The sequence below is a fragment of the Falco punctatus genome, assembly GCF_963210335.1.
Source record: "Falco punctatus genome assembly, chromosome: 11".
Classification (NCBI taxonomy): Eukaryota; Metazoa; Chordata; class Aves; order Falconiformes; family Falconidae; genus Falco; species Falco punctatus.
The window spans coordinates 17,042,471-17,066,359 of NC_137591.1; the positions used below are offsets into that span (position 1 = coordinate 17,042,471).

Consider the following 23,889-nt stretch of genomic DNA (forward strand, 5'->3'; position numbering starts at 1 on the left):
TAACTAAACAGATCATGTTAGATTTTACTCACTCACAATCTGTCATGGAAGCCTACAAATAAGCTACATAAAAGTCTAGAGGTCTATCACCAAAACCAATGATTAAATTATTTCAAATTTATTACTTTTAGTGAAAAAGACATGAGTTCTATTTTAAGATGATGAATTCAGAATACTCAATAAATCTATAAGATTAAGAGCTGCTTTCCTCCCCCTTTCAGTTAACAGTGGTCTAACTGTTTACTTAAGTGTTTCTAGGACCCTGTAATTAAACTGATACATGGTTTCTATTTCCATACCACCCCCTACCTCCCATCTCCCCAGTTTAACTAAATGAACCACACCTGACTCTGGACACATTATTTGAGATTCCACAGAAATAACTAAAATAAACCACGTAATGGATGCACAGCCCCATAAAGCTGCTAAACCCTCTTTGGCATACTTGTCAAAACCTAACTATGGTTGTCTAACCCTCTGCTCCTCACAACTTTTTCTTTTAAACATAAACATCTAATCTCTTGATTGGATAATTTTTCCATCTTACCTGAACTCCTTTGGGGCCTTGTGGCCCTGGAGGCCCTCGGTCACCCAGAAGTCCCTAAACATTCAAACAAACACAGTGAGAACTTGTATAAACTAACCATATCAACTAACCATGAGGCTGGTCTAGCTTCTCTCCTCTTACAAACCTGGGCAGAAATGCAAAACTGAGGAAGTAGACCTCATTTCTTACCAGTGTTCTTAGGATTTCCCTTAGGAAGCCATGAGAAGATACAGCAGAATTTTACTATCTGCTGGAAAACTGAGTATCTTACAAAATTCTACCACACAGATTTTTCAGAAGCTTTTTTCTTTTGTCTTTTTGAAAAGGAAATAAGAAAATATTGGAGCTTGCAAAAGAACAGTTCCCGTGTTTTGAAGATGTAAAGCTTGTCTTCGTATTAAGATTAAAGCAGAACCAATGCAACTCTTCTAGGTCTTTAGATTTAGATTTAGGTAGCCTTTAGCATAAACACGTGATGACAACATTGCAATGGAAATGAACTACGAAGTGTATTTAAAATACTAGCTTGTCCAAAAGTACTTGTAAATTGCAGCCCTTACGTTTCTGTCAGGATTACATTCAGCTTCCCGGAGATAAAGCACCTTATCTTCTGCCAACTCTGAGTTATCATGACTTCTCACACCAACATTTTCAAAACTTTGTTAAAATGACTTTGCAGCTAGCAGTGTGTCAAAAATCTCGGTCATCCCAATTACAATGGTAGTAATTGGGAAAAGCACTTGATCTGGCGTAGGACAAAAAAAAATAATAATCTCTGTAAACATATTATTAATGTTCTGGGAAAGCTAAGCTTCACATTATCAGATAAAGCAACAAGAACAAAGAAACTGCCCTTTAGAAGAGATATGATTAGCCTCTGAAGAAAGCAATGGTGGAAAAGTTCCAAGTGTAAGCCCTATTAATTGCTTACTAATGAAGCTGAAGTCTAGACAGAAGGTGCAGGCATTGGTCCAGTAACAGTTTACTTAGCACACGAAGTAGAATGGAACTGAAAACACAACAGGCCACCTCAAGGTACTGAGTTTCATCAAAGAGCCCATCAGTCTGGGGAGGACTGGGGTGTACTGCTGTTTGACATAGCACCACAAAAGTGACAGGACGGCTTTTAGTAGCACTACGTAAGTAATAATCTTATGTAGTTAGCCATGAATTTTTTTCATTGACAGAACTGTTAGTAAAGCACATTAGGAGATACAGCTTTCGGTACTATGCACTTGCACAGTGGAAATGTTAGCAACACTGCTAATGTACACACTCTTCCACTGCACTTAACTGGATCTGGAAAAAAGTCCCAGACTGAAAATGAATATTAAGACTAAATGAAGTTTCCATCTCCCCTTTGAGGTTTCAGGCAACAAACAGAAAATGAAGGTAGTAATTACACATGTCCCAAAGTGTCTGGAAAAAAACAGGGGAGTCAGCAAATGGGGGTATCCTGTATTTCACATACATAACTTCCCAGTTGACTATCCCTTCCAGAAGTGGTGAAACTCCTAATAGCCACTTCTATTAATCGTGTTATCCAAACAAACATAAGTGAGACCAGGAAGGAAGTTCTCAACCACTTCCATGGTACAACACACACTGCTGGAAAAACTGCAGCTGTAGTCAGCATATTCTGATCATCTTTTCCCGTCAGTTTTCTCTGTTACAGAGCATAAATACTTGCAAGAATAACATATGAAACAAACTAAACTATTCCAGAACATCTTAAAAACAATCTTATTCCCCTTTTTAAAATGTGTTTTGGGGTTGGTTTGTTTGGTTTTGGTTGTTGTTTTTTTTTTTTTTTAAGAAGTGGTGGATCAAGATCAAACACCTTCTAAAATATTGTTTCCAAGCAGAGTAATGTGCTGTAGACCAAATTATGTAATGAATCCTTTGAACGGTATTTTAGAGAGGTCAGACTTGCCAATTACTGCACTAATTTAGGGAAAATTGACAATCCAGAACTTCTACTGGTATGTAGAGATGGCTCATCACACTCACAGGGCCTAAACTCTTCACCAAGAGGTTGAATTTCTCCCACACCAACCGCTAAAATACAAAACTTACCCTACATTCTTGTCTTTTAAAATAGGTATTGCTTCTGAGGAAGCATAAACAAAAGCATGAAAAAAACAGCAGCACTGTGAGCACAGTTTTCTAAGAATAAAAGCTGGAGGAATTTTTTTAAAACTTCAGTCAACACAAGACTGCTGGGAATCCTGAAAGCCAAACATTTCCAGTGTTATGCAGCCCTTCTCCCTTTGTACTTTGTGTAAGAATTCTTTCAGTTTAGTAAGCCATCAGTTCTCCCTGATTAAAGCAGGCTGTTAGACCAAATGTGCTGGAGACCACTGAATCTTGTTCAGCTATGTAATTCCTGTGTCATAAGTATATATATAAAGTAATACAGAGTCTTAGGCTTTGTGAGCTACCTTTTAGTACTTTTTTGCTGGAATCTGTGAAAAGGTAAGAGATAAGTAATGTATATAATTAAACATCAACCCACTTCTAACAATAACATCTAATTTAACACTTTGGATATAATGTGGAATATCATCATCTCACTTAGTGAAGAAACTGGGCAGTAGGGATTAGATTTCAGTTACATCATTCATGTACAAATTTGGAGGATTAAATCTGATCTGCAGTTCAAGAACTGCTGTATTTCTCTTCTATTTCCCCTAAACCCTAGACGCAGTGTTGCATCAAAATATTTTTGTAAGTGCCCTGGTTAATTCACAAACACAGGAGCAATTGCCACTGCAATGGCTGGATAAAACTCGTTCGTATAAGGCTGCTAACATTATATATACATACAAACAAGTTAGCAAAGCAATAAATCAGAACTGAAGAAAAAGCCCACACTTGCCTCTGGAAATGTATATTAACTGCTCCCCAGTTTGCCACATCAGATAATGAGTTCTCAGCCTTCCTAGCAAATTCATCTCTGGGCTATTTTGGGACGAGGCTCTTGACACAGTATGTCAAGAAAGGTATGAGATGCAGAAAAGATTGGCAATTTGAGATGTTCTCAAGAATGATTAACTTTGGCATGGAGTGATTGTTGGTCTTGCAGGTACAAATAATACTGTATCTTTGAATTATTTACTGGTCCCTGTCTTACATTTTCTTGAGTAGTCTGCCACAGAATCTCACAATTCTGTTGATGGGAAATCTTGTAAGTTCCATCACTGTTTTTTCATAGTCAACTTGCATGTTCTGTCCTTGGACAAATGATATTGTTGGTCTTGCACGGTTCTTTTGCCTCACCAATTTCTGCTCTCTGGTTTACTTAGCAAGCTCAAAAAGACCCTTCATTTGGTAGGAAAAATAAACTGCCTCTCAGAATACAGTCATTCAAGTATCCTTTTCAGCATCTAGTCCCACCTGATTGAGTCCTTCTGGAATACAAATGCCCAGAACTGTGTGTGCTACTTAGATAAAGTTTTGTTGTGCTCTGTGCAGTGGCATTAACAAGACACCTTGCCTTATGTGTTCTAGAATTTCACGTAATTTCTAACTGCCTTATTGTGCTTTTATTTCAGAGAGATCTGGGATCTGGCACTGTCTTGCCAGTTGTGAAGCTCTAAGTTTACTGTAGGATTTATTGGTTTAGTCCTTGCATGCATCAGCCTGGAGTAACAGAAGTGGAATGAATTAGTACAAAGTGCAGTTTTTAAGATCATCTAAAGATGCTCAACTTCATTTCACATACAATTTCCATTCCATCATACTTGTGCCTATTTATCAGTGAAAAAACAATATAAGAATAGTCCCAAGACTTGTGAGTGAGGAACTTAATTGGTACTTGTCTTTCAACAACAAGTAGTCAATATTTAGATATTATTCAATATCTTCAATAGATATCAAATCTTCCTCTGGGTTAATTTCTGAGCCACCTGCACTTTTTGTACTAGTCTCTACCTTTTCCATTTTAAACAAAAATTTCCCATATGTGATTTTATCCAAAGATTTATTGAAAACTCTATACATGTGAATTATTGCCTAAGCTGGTCTAAAATATTAGTCTACTGACAAGCAGAGGCTACATTAATCTGGCACAGTAATTTTTTGGTAGATAAAATAATACATATAATAATAATGGATAAAATTTATCCATCTTTTAATCTGGCATGTGAATTTTACCATTTTTTCTATAGCTTTAGCTACCATTTTTTAATTTATTTTTTTTTTAAATTCTGTATTACTTAGTTGAGACCTATAGAGAACTGCATGTATTTATTTAAATATAGGTTAAATATACGTCACTTTCTAGCTCCATAGTGTTTTCTTCAAATTTCCTTGCACTTGCCATAATATGCTTCCATCTAACACAGTAATTACCTTCATAACTGCATGGAGAGCATTAAACACTAGATTAACTTCCTGATATAAATACCTGAGGCAAAGAATCTGCATTTTGACAGTAAGATTATCTTCTTATAATGCCAGTGTCCATCTCTCAGAGCTTTTCCTCAAAGATTTATACTGGGTTTTGTTATTCAGAATAAATTTCCCTATAATCTTACCTTAGGACCTTCAGGGCCATTTAATCCAGGTACACCAATATCTCCTGGAAAACCCTAAAGAAATCATACAAACAAATGATTTACAGAGTAGGAACATTTCCAATGTACTTGTTTTGATTCTGTTCATTCATTTAACAAACCTGAATCACAGAAACAAGAAATACATTTGTTCTGCCATCCCCAAAATGTCAAAATCCATTAAGTTTCCTTGAAAGGACTTGGAAAAGTGACAGATTTTAGGCAGCATTCATTAAACTCAATTTCGCAGATGTCAGTATTGGTTTCATTTCTCTTAGCGTAAGACTTTTTATCCACTAAGCAACATTTGAAATTAAATCACTGGATTGGTATTGATGCACAAAAAACCCCCACAAAGTAGCCAGCACCACGTTCTGTACTTATGAATTCAAATATTTTTAAAAAGAAAAGCTTAGAGCACCGCTGAAGCCCTTTAATCCTTGGCCACACTTTAAGAATGAGATCACTGCAAGATTAAGAAAAGGGTAGAACGCCTTTTGCCTCCGAATCAGCAGGTGCTAATCCAGGTCTGGCTGGCAGTAAGTGAAGGTCACCAGCATGTATTATTATTCTGAATAAGCCTTTGTGAAATAGTGTATGGCATAGATCCAGCTGCTGGTAAAGAAAAGATGAATATGGAAAGGAAATTAATTACCTAAAATTACCACCCCAAGCCATCTGTCCAGTAGGCACTGAGTGGGACACCATGAGGATGCCTGCGTCAGAGGAATCCAGTGCTACAACTAGAACACTTTATAAGTAATGACTGTGTTTTAAGGAAACAAAAATGATGCAGCTAAGTCTTATGCAACACAGTAGTGGGTTAACTTTCATAAACATCTGGTGAAGGAATGTAATCTTTATATTTGTAGGATAAAGTAAAGCACTGGTAATTGACTCTAGTTAGCACACGGCTTGCTCAGTCCCCTGGCAAGACAGTATTGGATTTTGTTATTTTTATAAACTTAAATTTCATTAAATCTTGCCTATCTAAAAATAGAAAAGACTGTCACTGAAAAGTTCTTCCTCTGAGTAAAATATTATTACTACCTCTGTGCATATCCATTGCCTAACACTAGTAAAAACAAGTTTCCTTCTTCCTTAACAAAAAAATTGTTGCAGATTCAAAATTATAAATATCACTCTTTGCATGCATACTTTCCCAATAATGGAAATTAAAGCATCATATATCTTCAGAACAATTTATATAGCTTCTCATAAAGAACTTCCAGCACAAAATTCTCTCTGACACCCTTCCATACTAATGCAGGATAATACATATCATCATTAAAGTTTCAAGAGTCACTTTTTGTGTTCTCTAAGCAGGTAAGAGGTATTAAAAAATTTGCCTCACTAAGTGAATAAAAGTTGGCCATACTCTATTATTCCAGAACACCTGACCTTCAAATACAGGTAACGATAATTTCTAATGATTATTCATAATTAGATGACTTAGATGGCATTAATTAAAAAAAAAAACCACCAAACAAACAAAAAAAAGAAAACACCAAACAAAAAACAACTTACCAGAAAGGTAAAGAAATCATACTAAGGCAAGAAGTTTAAAAGAAAATATTATTTCAGCCTCAACTACCATATTATAATAAAATTTAAAAAGTATTTAGGGCACCACTGTTCTACTTGTAGGGCTTTCTTCTATTTGTTTTCTATAGTCTGTTCTTAACAGGAGGCAGAGAGACTTATGAGTAGTGACTTAGACAGAATGTAAATATTTTAAGGTGTGTTATATATCAAGTAAAAAATAAATGTATAAACAACATATGAAATAAAATGATTTCTTTTAAAAAAATCAGGTTTAGCACTGGAATGCTAATGAATACTAAAGATGAAAAAAGAACCGATCTGAGTTTTTAGAAGAAACGGAACAACCCTAACGCCCAGCATTTCACAGAACATCACAGTGGTAATTTCTTTTTGCCATAAAGCAGTAAGTACGAGTAGAGCTGTGCAACAACTCCAACGCGCCTCTAGGTGGCACAGAGCATATTAGTCACATGTGACCAGGGCACCCAAGCTGGTACCTAAAGTACTCCCCTCAGTGTGTATCAGCCTGGATTTCTGTACGGGTCATAAGAGGATTTTTTACAAATCCTGACCACACTTAACTACTGAAATCCACTATCTATCTGAGATACACTGAAGAGTTAGGCCAGTTCTTTGGAAGTTGCTACCTCATCCTTTCTTAATTTTAAATTTGCTTATTTACAGACATTAAATAGTTACCAGGTGGGTTGTTTTGCACATCTGTAAAACTTTTAACTTTCTAATGTGTGAACAAGTGCTAAATGCTGACACAGAGAAAGTTTCCCTCATGGCAATAAACATTCCAGAGAACAATCTGTCAAGAAAAATGTCTATTTAGAAAGATTCTTATATCTTGATAAGGGAATACGCCTACTTTATTTATTTGCATAAATACTTCTAGAAGGAATTCAGTGAGAACTGTAAGTTGTAAGCATCGAGAAGCACTATCAAAGTTAGAACAATCATGACATATGGATACCTTTCCATGTCAGGCAGTCTTAGGATGTGAGATGGCTACTGGCCTGAGAACATCAACCCTAGCAAGGCATTTAAACATTCAAACTGAAAGTCTTCATCATTTTTGTCTTTGCCATAAAGCTGGATTTAGACTTTTCTTCTCAAGCACTACCACAGAGAAAATGCAGATGCTATGGCAGTATTAGAACACATTTCCAAGATGTTCTCACATTAATAATCCAGGACACAGACAGGCACTCCAGACAATTCCAGAAGAAGAATGAACCAGAAAGGAGTTCTTAAAACACTCAGCAATGCTGTTTACCATTCAGATTCTGAGTTGTGAAGTGGTATACATTTCTACCTATATCTGAATTCGCCAAGAGTTATTCAGCAGCCAGCTCCCTGTGAAGCTACGCCAGATTAAAAGTTCATTATTCTTCCATAAGTGAAAGGCCAGGAGATCAATGTATAGCTTCCAGCTGCAATGCAATTTTCAGCAGAGACTATTTGGAGCAAAATATCACTCAGTATTATGACTTCTACTAAGGAAATGCAAAGTGCAGATTCTTATCTTCACATCAGCTAGAAGCCTGGCAGGTAGTAGGCTACAAATTATTTTTAAAATCTTGCTGCACGTGTGGCCTTTTGCCAGCAAAGCACTTCAGAGTTCACTCAGTTTAACCCAACTAGAGGTGGTGTCAGAAAAAAATGTAGTTCCAGCTATCTCAACACGAATGTGCTTTAACCTTGCTAGGAAAGTGACCCATTTTGTACTGAGCACATTTCAATATAAATTAACATATTTATTGTTCTCACTTATCTATATAATCTTTAATTAATGAAAAAATGCACAGATGATCAGCCTGTTACTATGTCAGGACATGTCTTTTTGTACTGAAGTCAGTGCCTCAGAGATGAGAGATCTGCAGAAGCTGTTGCTTTTCTTTTGTTTGTTTTCCTGTGTGGCTGCTAACACAGAAGCAGAATATCAGAAATGTTTGGAAATTACACTCCATTTCCACTAGGAATTCTCTTACATTTGCAGAATCCCACTCACTCCAAGCTGTTTCTACACGACATTTGCCAGCATTGCTGTTAGTCACTGACCCTCATGCCCTCTATCTCCTTAGCAGCCGTCAATGGGATTGTGACACAAGCGATGATAGAAGGACACCACAGAGCAAAAACCTCTCCAGAGACTGTGATAGTCCCTTCAGTTGCCAAGTTTCCCTGCTCCAATATTTCATTCAATCACATGCTGTGTTTCATTTGAATGAGAATGAATTTTCAGAAGCAATACTGACTGGATGCCACTACTGAACTACAAGGTACTTATTAGAGCTTTATTACTAATTATTATCAAATTACAAAAGGAAGATTTCTGCATAAAACTACAATCTCTCTAAACCGAGAAAATGAGCTGTGATTTTGTATTCTCAAATAAGTGTTCATTATTCTTCTGTAAGTACATGCTATGCAGAGATACAGTTCAACTAAAAAAAATTCTTTATACAATATTAGAAACATCAGTATTCACACAGTTAGGGGACTTTTTCCTTTGCCATTCATACAACTGCATGACAGTGTCAATAATGTGCCAAGTACAAAGAGAAAAACAGTAAAAAAAAAAAAGATTTGAAATTAACTTTCTTCCGTGTGTGCCAATCTAGCCAAGTTTAATGCCAGCAATTTTAAAGGCCAGAGACAAAACTTTAATTTTTTTCCCCACAGACCTTTAATTCTGATTTTGGAATTGTACAATTGCAATTTATCAGAGAACAGAAAAAAGGGTACAGCATACGATATGGTACAGGAAAGCTTTGCAATTTACTGTTGCTAAGATGTGAGTAACACTATGCTGATGATGCTTTGTGCTTTTGTCTAACTGCACATGGTGGATCGTTTCAGTTAAGTTCACCAAAACACTAGTGACTTTTTCGTGAGAGACTTAAAGTCATCAGGTTTTCCAAATATGATGCATCATCCTTCAAAGCCATCTAGTGCATCTACACATTATATGGAAGACATATCAGAATCACTGTATTTATAACAAGTAGTATCAAGTATAGTCTACTCTATAGTGAGAGCAAGGTTGTACACCAACCCTTCAAAACAGACCTGTGCGGCTGCTTGATGGCCAAGAAGGTGGCTGGTGATTCACCTGACTGACCAGCGCAGCAGCAGCAGCCACTGATCAGTATTTTAAGGACCAAGTATTGAAGTATTCTGTAAAGCTACAATGTGAGAAGTTAAGAGCTTTGGTAAGAACTTCAGTGCAGACCCACTCCAAGGATCAGACAGGATTTCCAGAGGGAGCTTGGCACAGTTTAACCTGGTTAGAGTTATACTTGTTGGACTCTGTTTAACAGTCTCCCTGTCTGCCCTGAAGACTTTCAGTAGTCAACCTACAAGGCCCAGGGAGACCTTAGCCACCTGCTTAATTACTTTCACAAGACTCAAAAATCACGCCAGGCATTCAACACCAACAGCTACTTTTGTGTAACTTTCAAATACATATAACAATGGTAAGCAGAGAGAAGCATATTTTACAATTTTGTTCCAACTTATGGTGAAAACAATCATCAAAGGTGGGCATTTCATCAGGGACAAAAATACCAGATTATGTATTTATTTTAAAATATTCAGGCTCGTTTTTGTGTTACCAATAACAGTTAAATGACTAAGGTCTGAGGAACAGGTCTTCTTTCAGGCTTCTAATGATATAACTGACAGTGGGGTTAGGCAAAGCCTGAGTACAGAGTAAAGTAATGAGGAACAACTCTCTGTGTTTTGAAAATCAAGTATTCCTAACTTTAAACCTTAGAAAAGAGATTAGTAGCTAATAGTCAGTGAAATAATGCTTGTGCAAGAGGAACTCTATTCTCTTGCAGGAGGATTATTGCACTGTACACTGCATAGTGCTATGCTGCTAACAAATGCCCACACAAATCAGACCACACCTAGACTAAGGCCAGATCAAAAAAGTAAGGCAGAAATTTCAAATTTATTTGCAAAACTACTGTTTCTTTTAAGATCAACACCAAAATCCAAAAGCCAAAGCAGTGCAAGTGTTTAAAATCAAATAAAAAACATCTCAGTACCAGTTTCCTTTACTCTAAGCAGATTCAGAATGTTAGAAGTTAAATAATGCCTTGGTAAAGCAGCACAAATCAAGTTTTGTTTATCTGCATGTCCCTTTTTCTATAGTGAAGTCTCACCATAGTTCTGTCTGAAAAAGGAAAATCTCAAGATGACAAATTCTGTGCAAATTGCCTGTGAAGATCTGTGGAAACAGACTAGGACCTAACAGGCAGACTAAATTATAACCACTTAAAAAAAAAATAAAGCAGTATGCCAGAACATGCATTTAATTCAGCTATAAAATTGTCTTTATTTCTGTACTTCAAGTAATTTGCATGCAAGCTATTCAATGTGATATTGAAAGAGAACACTACGTTATCACTGCACTCGTGGCATTGTTTGCATAACCTCAAAACAGCATGTTATAAGATAGAACAAGCATTAAAAATAAACTTTTTTTTTAAATGAACAACTCAAAGTAGCCAGTAATTGACTTACAAAACCTCTGCCTTTTTGACTGTTTACTATTATTTGAATGTATCCTTTCCCTTTGTAATGTATTCTCTTGAACATGAAGCATACTAATTGAATCCCATGAGTACCTTCCTGAAAGAATAAGCTAATGACTTCAGATCAAAATACTGCACAGATGAAAAAAGTTCTATTGACAATAATGACTAACGTGCCCTCTGTTTCAGATGAAACCTATTTATAATATTTAGAGAACATCTGAAGGAAACTATCACCCTTATTCCTGGGGAATAATTAAATGTGATTCATAGAGTGAAATGTAACTGTAAAATATTCTGAATACGTGTGGAAGCCTGTTAAAACATTGTCTCATTTCATTCACATTAACAATAAGCATTACATACTTCATTGTACACAATTAACACTGAGTTAAAATAGTCAGACCAGCAATTTCCAGTTGTCATACCAATAAAATAAAACTCTCTAGAAAGTTGAAATTTTGGCTGTTTATTTTTAGATGCATGACAAAGCAGCAAAACGTGTAAACTGGTGAAGAACATGCTCCATCAAGTGCTCACTAAAGATAACCAACGCTTTGTGAGCAGCATGCATTCAGGCACATGACAGACCCTGGCTCTGCAGCAACATACCCAGCAGAGAGTTTGGCTTGACACTGCAGGACTCCTGCACTGCAAAAGAATGCACTTGGCAGACAACCCTCACACGCCGCCCAGAAAGCAAGCACGAGACCTCTGTCCTTCCCTTTACTCACTCCTGCCCATCAGCACTGCAGTTCTCAAACGGACCCTGGCTATGAGCGGGTGGCTTATTTCAACTCTGATCTGGCATACCTAGGTTGCACAGCTGCAGAGGAAAGATTTAGGAAGCAATTCACTGCTGACCTGCATATAAAACGCCAAAAACCCGGAAGGATGAGTGAAGCCTGCCAGGCCTGTTCCCACTGTTGTGTGCAGAGATACTTCAGCTGCTGTAGTGCCTCATTTACAGCAGTTTACATAGAAAAAAAATTATGGATATAGCTGCTTATTCTTTATACTGGAAATGAAATACTCAAATGTGTAATTGCAGAGACCAAAGGATCTTCAGTTTCTTATTTCACATGCACCCAAAACAAGCTTGAACATGGGGACAGGACAAATCCCACTGTCTTAGTGTTCGACAAAAGGGGAGAGACATAGTCTGAAGTAGGATCTGACAGGTTGTGCCACTGGGCAGACACACCCTTGTTCCTCCCACTCACAGCAATCCCCAACAAATCCCAATATAGCTTTATTTATTATTTTTTTAATCTTTACTAAAAGACATATGGTATAGATTGTCATGTCCACAGCAAATTCAAAGTACTCCCCTTGCAAGACACTATTTCATCACAATCTGCTGTCTCCAGAAGCATCAAGGGGAACATGCAATACAGGATGTAATGTCTGTTTTCTACCTGGAGTCACAGGAAGTCTGACAATTCAGATAATGAAATAGGAACAAGGAAAGCAGTCCTGCCTGACCTCCTAGCTGTCTCTTTTTGGAAGAAGACACATGATTAGATACATGACAGTAGGCTTTTCTTGTAGGAAATTCCCCAATAATTGCTCATACTTCATATATGCAGTTGTGTCTAAATAGCTTCTAGCAACAACAACTAGCTTATCTTTATAAGACAAAGTAACAGGGAGAGTAAGATACAATCTTTGTTTAAGCTCGTTTTTTATATTCCTTTTATTATAGAACTTCTAGTATTTCCAACTTGTTCAAGTTCCTGGTATACTGCTGTCCTACCTCCCTTCTATTTCTGCTATTTCGCCATATGGTGACCATGTTTTGATGAAGTAAAAGAAGGCAAAACTTCTCTTACTTCTTTTGGATCTGTCTTGTGTGACTAAAGTTGAGAAACATTGATTTGTAGTTTTAAACCTGACATTGTACAAACAGTTACTCAAAGAGAAATACCTGGACACTCAAGCTTTAATTGTCTAACATAAAGCACTTTATTTGCCTTCCAATGGCTGAAGTGATTCTGCATCACTGAGCAAAACGAAATGCTGAGATTTTCAGACAGGAACTTTTCCCATTCGTATCTGCCCTGAGGGTACTAGCCCCCAGTGATGAATTTATCCCTAGGCCCAAAGGAATAACATGCCTGGGTTGGAATAAGGAACTATGAAGGACTACAGGGATAGGTGTCAGGGTCACCAGGACACAGGCTTCAAGACCAGCAATTTGATATTAACCTGCCATAGGTCTCCTTGGCTGGAAGCTACACAAGATGATGCAAGGATTCTGCTAATAATGAAATAATGCTAACAGGCTCACAAAATCTAAAATCCTGAGCCACAGAGAGAGGCAGCTGTGGTCAGCTTGCACAGGCCTTGTGACTTCTTCATTCCAACTGAAGGGCATGAAAATACTCTTTCCCCAATTGACTAAAACATATCGGCATATTCTGAAAAGACCATCTTGTGTTCTTACAACAACAGTAAATTTTCTCTTGATGAGGGCTCAACTCCATAAGAAAGTGTGTTCTTTAGGATTTAGAGGAGCTATAACAACAAAGCAATAAAACCCAACAATTTGTTCTTTGAGGATCACAGGCCTTGGGCTCCCTCTTAAAGAAGGTAGGAATACAGAGTCTTGGTTTGAGGAGGTATGCTCCCAGAGTTATCGTATGTTGCAAGGCCAGAACAACCATCATTGCTAATATAGACCTTCCAGACATATTTTCAAAAAACCTCAAAATGACAACAAAAATCCATTGGAGGAGGCTGATCAAAAAGAAGAATCTGCATTTTTTGCTTTCACCTCTCCAGCAAATATGAGTGTCTGTGTATGCATATGTCTTTCCTGTACAGTCCCACAGCATTTTTTCCTATAGCCTATGTATAAATGCCAAAAAGCACGGAAACGGAACAATTCAGAAACTGACTCAGTTTCCGTGTAGACTTCCATAGTACAGTTCTTAGGCAACTGCACTGCTAGATTCAAGTGCTTGGCAATGCTTCCAATGTAACTAGTGTTTATTCTTTGCATTCCTGGCAAATAAAATTATTTTGTAAGAGATAAATATGCAACTAGGCTTGAAAAATCCCACTTCTAAACATTCTGTAGTATCTACAAATGGAAGTGTGCCTGAGAAGGCACATGAGCCTCACACAAGGTGTAACGCATAACACCTGGATTCAAAAGAAAGGAAATCCTAATTACATAGGCAATGAAGAACTAATTTGTATTCAAAGATCCTGTATATTAATATTTTGCATTAAAAATTATGAGCTAAAGTATTTTGTACTTTATGGAGGAGAATGAATTCATCAGATATGACTATATAAAAAGTATTTTCTAATTCAACTAAGACGATAATCTTTTGTGATGCAAGCTCATTTACCTCTGATTTTTGAAATTTAGTAGAACTAAATTACAGTGAATTTACCTTCATCAAACAATTTCTTACCTCAGGCCCTGGAGGACCCAATGGTCCATGGGATCCAGGATCTCCAATTTTCCCCTTAAAAAAATCCAAAGTTATATTTTTGATTGATTTTTTTAACAACAGATTGCTATGAAGATTTAAAAAGCATTTATCAAACAGAAAGCCAACAAAAGTGTTGAGATGACTTTTCCACTAAATAGGAAATTTTGTAACTGCCTCTCTTCAGATTCAATTAAGATTAGTTCTTCTTCAAATCTCTTTGAAGTCACAACAATAAAAATGCAAATCAGCTTTGGAGAAATAAAATTGGGCGTTTCGGGATGGTCCAAATAGTTGTATAAAAAAACCTTGACACACATAGCTGTTTTCACAATAAAAACTACGTATTATTTAAAAGGCCAGGAAGCAACTGTTACAGGTATTGGTTTGCATATGAGTACTTATGTAGTTGAAGTATCCCATCATGGCCAAAGAAATGGCAGTTTTGTGATTAATATGAGTCTTATCCACATATGACAGTGACTCCATTATATACAAATACTGATACACCTAGAAACTAACCAAAATATTTCTCTACATTATATCTGTTCTTCCACATTTTTACAAGTTTGCTGCTGCTGCTGCCGTAACTAGGTGTTCCTTGAATAAAATTAAAGCCTGTCCTGGAAAATCTTTTTTTAATTTGTAACATAAATGATTTTATTGTAAATGTATTCTACAAAGTTAAACACTATATTATTTGCAGGACTGAGGTCTCATATCTTAATTTAACATAAGTCAAGAAGCTGGTCACATTCAGTTTGTCTTTAAAATCTACAACTGTTCAGGAATGGGCTGATTCACATGTTTATCTTTAAATGAAAATGCTTGTATCTTTAAAGGCAGAAAGGCTGAGTTTTCCCATCTAAGCCTAAGCAAATCTGTGTAAAAGTTTTGCAGAATTAATGTTTATATTATAAATTTTCTGGGACAAAGACAGTATTTTTTACTGAGTTTAAAGGCCGATGATATTCATGAGGTCTAAGTAGGTTTATCAGATATTGGCTTGATTGCACATAAGACAACAGGGACTGGAGTGATTAGTTCTTTAACAGCATAAAGTATTGGCAGCTTTTAACTATATATCAAAAAGAGGCAGACAGCAGTGATAAAAACAAGTGAGGAAAAAGCCAGGTAACCCTGTGCAATGCCTTTTCTACCTCAGTATTTACAAACCCAGCAGAAGTGGCAGCACTGCACAGGTGCCTTTAAAGCTGCTAAAAATCAGTAATACTGGAATTCATGACTACTCCCATCCCTGTGAGAAATGAGATTTCCCACACTCTCTCCAAATCCAGCTAGCCCAAATGGTCATCTTGGCAGCTCCCAAAGCTCTCAGTAAATTTGTTTCAAACATTACCAATACGTCTATTTCCCCACAAAGTGACTGTCACAGAATACTTAATATCCTAAGCACTCCTATATTAAAATATGAGACATACACTGATTTCTGTAATAAAATCTCACATCTTAGGATCTGACCCTCACTAGCCAGTCACCAGAAATAAAAGCAGTTCAGACCTTGTTCTTTGTGCATTTTGAATTAGGTAACTTCTAGAGGATTACATGACAATATGAACATAAGAGATAAAGAAGTATCCAATATAACAACATATAAAGATATACTGACAGCAAAAATGGATATGTAAACTTACTGGGGGTCCTGGCTTTCCTCTGGTCCCTGGAGGTCCTGGCAAACCAAGCGCACCCTGAAAAAAGAAAGCTATTAAATACACATGAAAATGTATTGTTGTGTTATGTTGGAGTAATAGATTGCTACACTTTGCCACCTAAAACAGGCTTTGAAATAATTCTGCAGGATGAGAAGTGTCTTCTAACATTCAACTTTCATCAAAAGACTTGTCACAGGATACGCTATTTCAGTGACTTCTGATGTACTAGCCAAATAGGAAAGAAGATACTTATTTATCTCAGTTTCACAATACGAGGGAACATACCAGACCATGTGGTGCTGCTAACCACAGCTGGTCCAGGTGAGCTGCAGATGAATCTCAAAGGTTCAAGGGAAAAATATCTTTTACAACAGTTTCTTACTAGTTTCAGATCATACCATAATTCTTTCCTTGTTTGACGCTTCTCTCAACACATCAGCCAGAACTCTGCCCATGCCCTTTACTTGTCTTCGTTCACTACTTTCTAAAAGTTTTAATTAGCACAGCATTTCTTACAAATATGTTAATTCAGCAGTATCCAGTAGCTTTTACTACTACATTCTACTTTTATGCATCTGGCTTGTTGCATTTGAAGAGTCTCAGAAGCCTGATGAAGTTGCTGAAATTGGACAATTTTGTGAAACAGAGCAATTATAAATTACCTTGTCTCCTGGGTACCCCTGGTCTCCTGGCTCTCCTGCAAGGCCATGTTCACCCTAAACGACATATTATTTTATACAGACATGTATGTGGCTTAAAATGGGGTAGTTATCAGAAATTGAGAAAGATTCATTTGATATTTAGTATTTAAAATTAACACAGATCTTTGAATGACAATACAAGATGTTGCACTGAAGCACCCCTCCAGGAAACCCTATATACACAGCACCGGATTTTGTTATGCCCAGTAATAAGCGCTCTCCAGAAGCTTGTCTGCAGTACCAGATTGTGAGACTGAAGTAATTTTAAAAAAATAAAAGTCAGAAGAGAAAAGAAATCAAAAGGAAAAAGGGAAGGCTTTGTCAAGTACACTATTTTGCTCAAGATTTAATGAAAGGAGCCTGAAAGAATTATATATCTCTATGAAGATAATGGAAATTATTTAAATCACCTTATCACCTTTCATTCCAGGCTGTCCCACACTCCCTGGGAGACCCTATTAAAATGAAGAAAACAAAAATCCAATGTTTGCCTATAATATGGAAAGCAACATAGGCAACAGGCTGTGGGATTGTTTAGCACCATACCGTGGGCCCCTGAATTCCTGATGGTCCACTCGGTCCTGCTGGCCCAATGCCTCCCTATGAGACAGCAAGAAAGGTGACTACATTAAACATTTGATGAAATGGAGTAACTTAAAAGACTGATAACAGAATGTGGCGTTTTATGCACCATAGAGAGGAACCAAAATCTTTTCCCGGCTGATTTCTTGGGGAAAAAAGTATCCATACTATAAGCCTTTACAGGTCCCAACCACATCAGCAGAAATGCAAGAAACTAAACTTCCCTCTTTTCCTTTAGATTATGTATTGAAGAGAAGACTGCAATGCATTAGGCAATGCAGAATAAGGAAGCTTTCTTTTGTACTGCAACTGCACAGTCCATGGCTACTTCCTCTGTCTTTACGGTTACATCACATCACTACTCTATAAAGCACTGAATTTGGCTTAAAGGAATTATTTTACCATGAGTACTGCCATAAAACGTGACTTTTACTAGGATTTCTCAACTCTCAATGATTTCTAAAAGTTTAAAGTTAAAAACAATAACAAACAAAAAAAAAGAAAAGATGGGATTCTTCCAAAATACCAAGTGTGTAAACTTAACCTTAAGTTCTGATGGTCATGCTAACTTTTTCTATTCTCATGTACCTTTACAAGTCTTACGAGGAGCAGCTGAGGGAACTGGGCTTGTTTAGTCTGGAGAGGAGGAGACTCAGAGGGGACCTTACTGCTCTCTACAGCTCCCTGAGGGGAGGCTGCAGGCAGGTGGGGGTCGGTCCCTTCTCCCAGATAACAAGCGACAGGACAAGAAGAAACAGCCTCAAATTATGCCTGGGGAGGTTTAGAGTGGATATTAAGAAAAATTTCTTCACAGAAAGGGTGGTCAAGCATTGGAACAGGCCACCCTGGGAGGTGGTGGAATCACCATCCCTGGAGGTGTTTAAAAAATGTGTAGATGTGGTGCTTAGGGACGTGGGTTTAGTGATGGACTTGGCAGTCCAGGGTTAACAGTTGGGCTTGTTGATCTTAAAGGTTTTTTTCCAACCTAAATTATTCTATGATTCAAAGCCCTTACTACATTTCTCCTTTCTGGGATTTATAAAGTTTTATGACTTGAAAATGAAAAGCGAATGAGAAATGAAAAAAATTCAGAATCTTAAAAGATCAACACAGAAACAGCAATAATATTAATGAAAGAGTGAGCTAAACATAAGAAATGATTTATCAATAGGTAAAACTATATTATATAGAGAAAAATAGATCTACTTTCTGCCTATTCTACTTCTGGACAAAAAAAAGGCAGTGTTATATCTCTGTGACTATGCAAGAATTTCGTAACAAATATGAATAAAGACATCTTTTGCTACTTGCTAATTGTGACATGGAAAAGATGAGATGGACATCTACTGATTTCCAGTTCAGCACACATTCATTATTCTCTGGAAACTTTTTTGGGTAGTTAGCAAAAACATTCCTCTGCAGCCATCATCAGACTCATGGCTCACTGAAGAAAAAGGAAGACTGATGACTTAGCATCTCAATGGTGCTTGGTAAAGCTCCCAAGAGAATTGCCACTCTACATTGCTTTAGCCTTACATGACTGCTTCAATGATATATTCTGTCATGTTAGTTAATGCCAAGATAAATTGTTTACATTGCTGTCTCTTACTTGTGCTTTATGTTTTAGTTCAGCAAGGCATTTCTGTATTAATGATACTGTACATTGAAATACATACTTATGGCAACAATAGCATCGGTTGAAAAATCAGAGGGATACTAAGCTGGGAAATTTAGCTTACAAAAGCGATGGGAAGAAGTTCCAAAAGAGCTTTACAAAATTCAAGTTGATGAAACTCTTGTCACAGTCTCCAGACATATCGTCTGACATAATTAACAGCAAAGAACTGGAACTATTAAAAAATAAAACTGAAAAGTGATCTCACTGAAAAGGGTTGAATTACTAAGGCTGTCAGTTTTTAAAATTGTCCTTCATCTACAACAGCCCTGCTATATGTTAGCACATGCTTATCGGTTAAAAATTGCTGATAGATGAAAACCACAAATTACTTCAGCTACATAAAGCATACCTTTTCCACCATTTCTAATTTTTTTTAGAATGGTTTAGTTTTTTAGTGAAACTAAACCCAAATTGCTTTTACATGACAAAAAATAAGATACCAGAAAAGGAAAACTAATGCTTCCTAGTATTAGGGGTGTGTGTGTGTGGGGGGTTAAACAAAAATAGAAATGTGATAGCTCTGATAACTGTGGTGCTAAATTTTCTGAAAGTCTCCATCACATTAAAACTCATGGGTTTGCAAGTCTTGAGAGACTGACTGCTCAGCCAGCCAGAACTCTGAACTTGGCAACAGCTTTGTATATTGCAAAAAATCATGGAAGAAAGGAATTCTTGGACTCAGCTTGCTGATGCTACTCACTTTGCTGTTGTTCTCATGAGTACAAAAATATAATTAGCTCTTGACACTGCATACAGCTGGGCTGGACAAGCTACTTGAATTAACACTGTTGGTTTCTGCCAGATTAATATATTTAACCTCATGTTCAATATTGCATCTTGTAATAGTATAATATGTTTAATTAACTAAGTATTTTAGAACAAACATTGAGATCTCTAGTTCTTTACGCAGTTTTGGATGACCACTAGCATCTGCCTGAATAAGGGCCATGAAAACAAAGGCCAGGGTGCACAAATCCATCTGGAGAGCAGGTGTGGTCAAGGAAAAAGGCTGCACCACACATGCTGTACTTGGGGATGCTACAGTCACCTGAAATTCCCCTGAGGTCTTGGTGAAATTATCCTACAGTTTCAAAAGCACAATGGTCCCTTGTAAATATAAGCTCTGGAACAAAGGACAGCTCTTCCAATTATCTTACTGCCTGGGAAAGTGGGAACCAGAGTAACTAATATGGTGTAATGCAGAGACACAGAGGAGTGCATAACAGTAAATTTTACTGATGATGTGTATACAGTGTGTTAGTATCCACAAAAGATTCATGCCACTAGATACCGAAATCCTTTTTAGCCATGTTCTGACCTTATTTCAAAACCCCAGCTAGATCTGCTGATGCTTTTGAAGCTTCCAATGAGTGTTCAGAAAACTGGAGGAAATATTGCTGGGTCACTTTCCTCAACTGCAAAATCTTACTGTAAGGTCTTATCAGCCACAGAGAGTTAACTGCCCCTGAGTGGCAATGCTAATGTGTTTTGGCTGAATAAACGAAGATACCTTTAAAAACAGCCTAATGTATCCAACAAGATCTATTAAGCTGTTGGAATAACCCTACCTTTATGGAACCACATTTCTACATCATAAGAACTTGCCCATACATATTTTTAATCACATATTTTTCATCCCAAGCACTAAACTCATAATAAGATCAGAAGCTCACTTGCAAATTTATTTCTACCTCCAAAAACGTCATTGTTTTTCAGCATATATACATATACCTCAGCTACAAACACACAAGTGTAGGGATCAAAGGAGCTCTCTGCTTCATAAAAGACCTCTAATTCCTTGTAGTCAAATGACCTGCAGCAGATTATGTAAAGTTTCCAAGAATTCTGGTCAAACCCTAATTCCAACAGAAGATGTGAATATTTGTGTACTCCCTGTAAAAATCTTGTTCCAAATGGTCACATTGTGAAACTAAAAGCTATACACATGAAGATTTAGCTTAATAATTGTACATAATGAAGAAAGAAATGCCAATTTCTATGCTTTACTTTCTTGCCTTTACTTTGAATAAAAATTATGTATGGGCACATAATCAAAGCTTTTTTTTTTTCCTTACACACATGGAACCATGCAGAAGAATCTCACATTTAAATGAGAGATGGCAGGCCACTCAGATGATGTTCACAGGCAACAGGCAAAACAATTGCTGATTTCATGCTGGTCAAAATCTAAATATACCATCAGTGTATTTGGGGGATTTTTTCCCCAATAGCTCGTATCAGCTGAGAAGGACCTGGGAGTTCTAGTGGACAGCAAGTTGCCCCTGAAGCAGCAGTGTGCTCTGGTGGCCAAGAAGGCCAGTGGGATCCTGGGGTGCATTAGGAAGAGCTGGCCAGAAGGTCAAGGGAGCTGATCCTCCCCTTCTGCTCTGCTGTGGTGAGGCAGCAACTGGAGTGCTGTGTCCAGGCCTGGGCTCCCCAGTTCAAGAGGGACAGGGAACTGCTGAAGAGGGTCTGGCAGAAGGCTACGAAGATGACGGGGGGACTGGAGCCAACTCTTTTATGAGGAAAGGCTGAGAGGGCTGGGCCTGTTGAGCCTGGAGAAGACTGAGAAGGGATCTTATAAATGTCTACAAATATCTTAAGGGCGAGTGTCAAGAGGATGGGGCTGGGGCTCTTTTCAGTGTAGCCCAGTGACAGGACAAGAGGCAATGGGCACAAACTGCAACACAAGAAGTGCCACCTGAATAAATATGAGGAAGAACTTCTTTACCTTGAAGGTGACAGTGCACTGGAACAGGCTGCCCGGGAAGGTTGTGGAGTCTCCTCTGGAGACATTCAAAACCCACCTGGATGCAATTGTGTGCAACCTGTCCTAGGTGAACCTGCTTTAGCAGGGGGTTGGACTAGATGGTCTCCAGAGGCCCTTTCCAACCCTGAATATTCTGTGATTCTGTGATTATTGTTATATTTCAGCTACATACAAGTAGAAAAGGCTTTAGACTAGTGATTGAAAGTAATTTCTGTATTTCACACAAAATTATTAACACTCCATCTCTGTAAATGACCACAACTCAGCAACGTAGCAAATGGAGATTTGACCATGCAAACACTTATGCTCATAAATTCTAGGAAGAGCTAAACTGCTAAGTTGTAATCAAAATAATAGGCATCTTTTTAGAAGTGATATAAAATAGGCTTTTTTAAAAACTGAGATATATTTGTACAATTATCAAAATCCTTGAGATAAAATTCCAAAGACATTTATGTAAGAAAAGCAAACTAACTCAAAGCAAATTCTCAAGAATGCAACCTCTAATATCACAAGTAGTTTAATTGGCTCAAATATGGCAAGTGACAAGAATACAATCAGTCATGTTTGCATGACGAAGGCTGCAAGCCACAGAGGTTCCTTGTCCAAGCTTCTGTGCCTTCACTATAGCAATACCATAAGAATCCCAATCAGGCAGCAAGGGATGACTTATTTTGTTATGAACACATCATTAAAAAGACAATAATCATGGAACTCAACTGGCACACCTCAAAGGAAATGTTAGATGACCATCAGTGTAAACTAACAAACATCAAGAATATTTCAGATCTCCAGATATAAATTAAAAAAACCCCAAAAACCAAACACTGGAGACAATCATGGCTTTCTTAATTGAAGTGTAAACATGCTATTTTCTCCCACATGTTATGAACTATGAACACGGCTGGGTAGCCAGCCGTGACTGAGCCAATATCAAGAATCAAATCCAGGTCTTCTATCAGTAAACACATGAATTACTTAAAATAAGGCAGTAAGACACAGGGTGTGAAAGTATCAATCTTTCCCATCTCCTGTAGGCCTCATTCATGTCACAGAGCTTCCCTGACACAACTGTATTTATACAACTACAGCTTGCAATGTCATAGTGAGCATCACAACCTTATTCTAAAAACGTAAGACATTTTTTGGACTGTGGATGTCAAAATGTTTGGAAGTATTGTGCTTTTTCAAAAACAAACACTGGCTTTAGGGGTGTAAACTAGCCAACTTGGTTACTGCAAGTAAAAATCCCAGACATACCAGGTCAGAAATAAGCATAAAAATCCAAATCAAATATAGAAGTTCTCCATACTAGTTTTGTACAGTAATTTCAATTGCAATCATGGCTACCTAAACCAAAATCTTTTAAAATCTCTAGACTCTTATATTTGTTGTTATTATTTCAAACTTACAAGCCAAATATTCTAATGAAGCCGTATCAAAGTAAGTAATAAATGTATACTCACTCTTAGACCTGGAAATCCAGGAGGACCAACACCACCAACAATTCCCTTCAAAGAAAATGAATTTTAGATTATCTGAATTTTACCATTTTAAAAAATGCCCAGTGATAAGATAAACAAAAGTGATCTGCAAAGCAAATCACTAGGATTTTTACAGAGTTCCTGAAGAATGACAACTTACCACTGTATGGGCAAATATGCTTACTAAAATCCCTGATTATGGAATTAAATCTCAAGATACATGCATCATTAAATAATTCCTGCATTACCAAGGAATGTGAGATTTGTTGCCATGATATTTAAAGTGGGAAGATGAAAAAAAAAATTCTTTGTGGTGGAAAAATACACAAAAATTTATTAAATATTCCTCTGAAAGATAAA

The 23,889-nt window shown here is 37.2% G+C and overlaps 1 protein-coding gene across 1 annotated transcript in view; it reads right to left on the reverse strand.

Annotated features, from left to right (window-relative positions):
• Nucleotides 1-23,889, reverse strand: part of COL24A1 (collagen type XXIV alpha 1 chain) — a 156,716-nt gene that overhangs the window by 72,533 nt on the left and 60,294 nt on the right. Inside the window, exons 14-21 of the mRNA XM_080406641.1 lie at nucleotides 23,512-23,556; nucleotides 17,562-17,615; nucleotides 17,426-17,470; nucleotides 16,977-17,030; nucleotides 16,297-16,350; nucleotides 14,624-14,677; nucleotides 5,086-5,139; nucleotides 548-601 (exon numbers count right to left, since the gene is read on the reverse strand). Of these exons, the coding sequence (XP_080262767.1) occupies nucleotides 548-601; nucleotides 5,086-5,139; nucleotides 14,624-14,677; nucleotides 16,297-16,350; nucleotides 16,977-17,030; nucleotides 17,426-17,470; nucleotides 17,562-17,615; nucleotides 23,512-23,556 (414 nt within the window). The remainder of the gene's footprint in view (nucleotides 1-547; nucleotides 602-5,085; nucleotides 5,140-14,623; nucleotides 14,678-16,296; nucleotides 16,351-16,976; nucleotides 17,031-17,425; nucleotides 17,471-17,561; nucleotides 17,616-23,511; nucleotides 23,557-23,889) is intronic.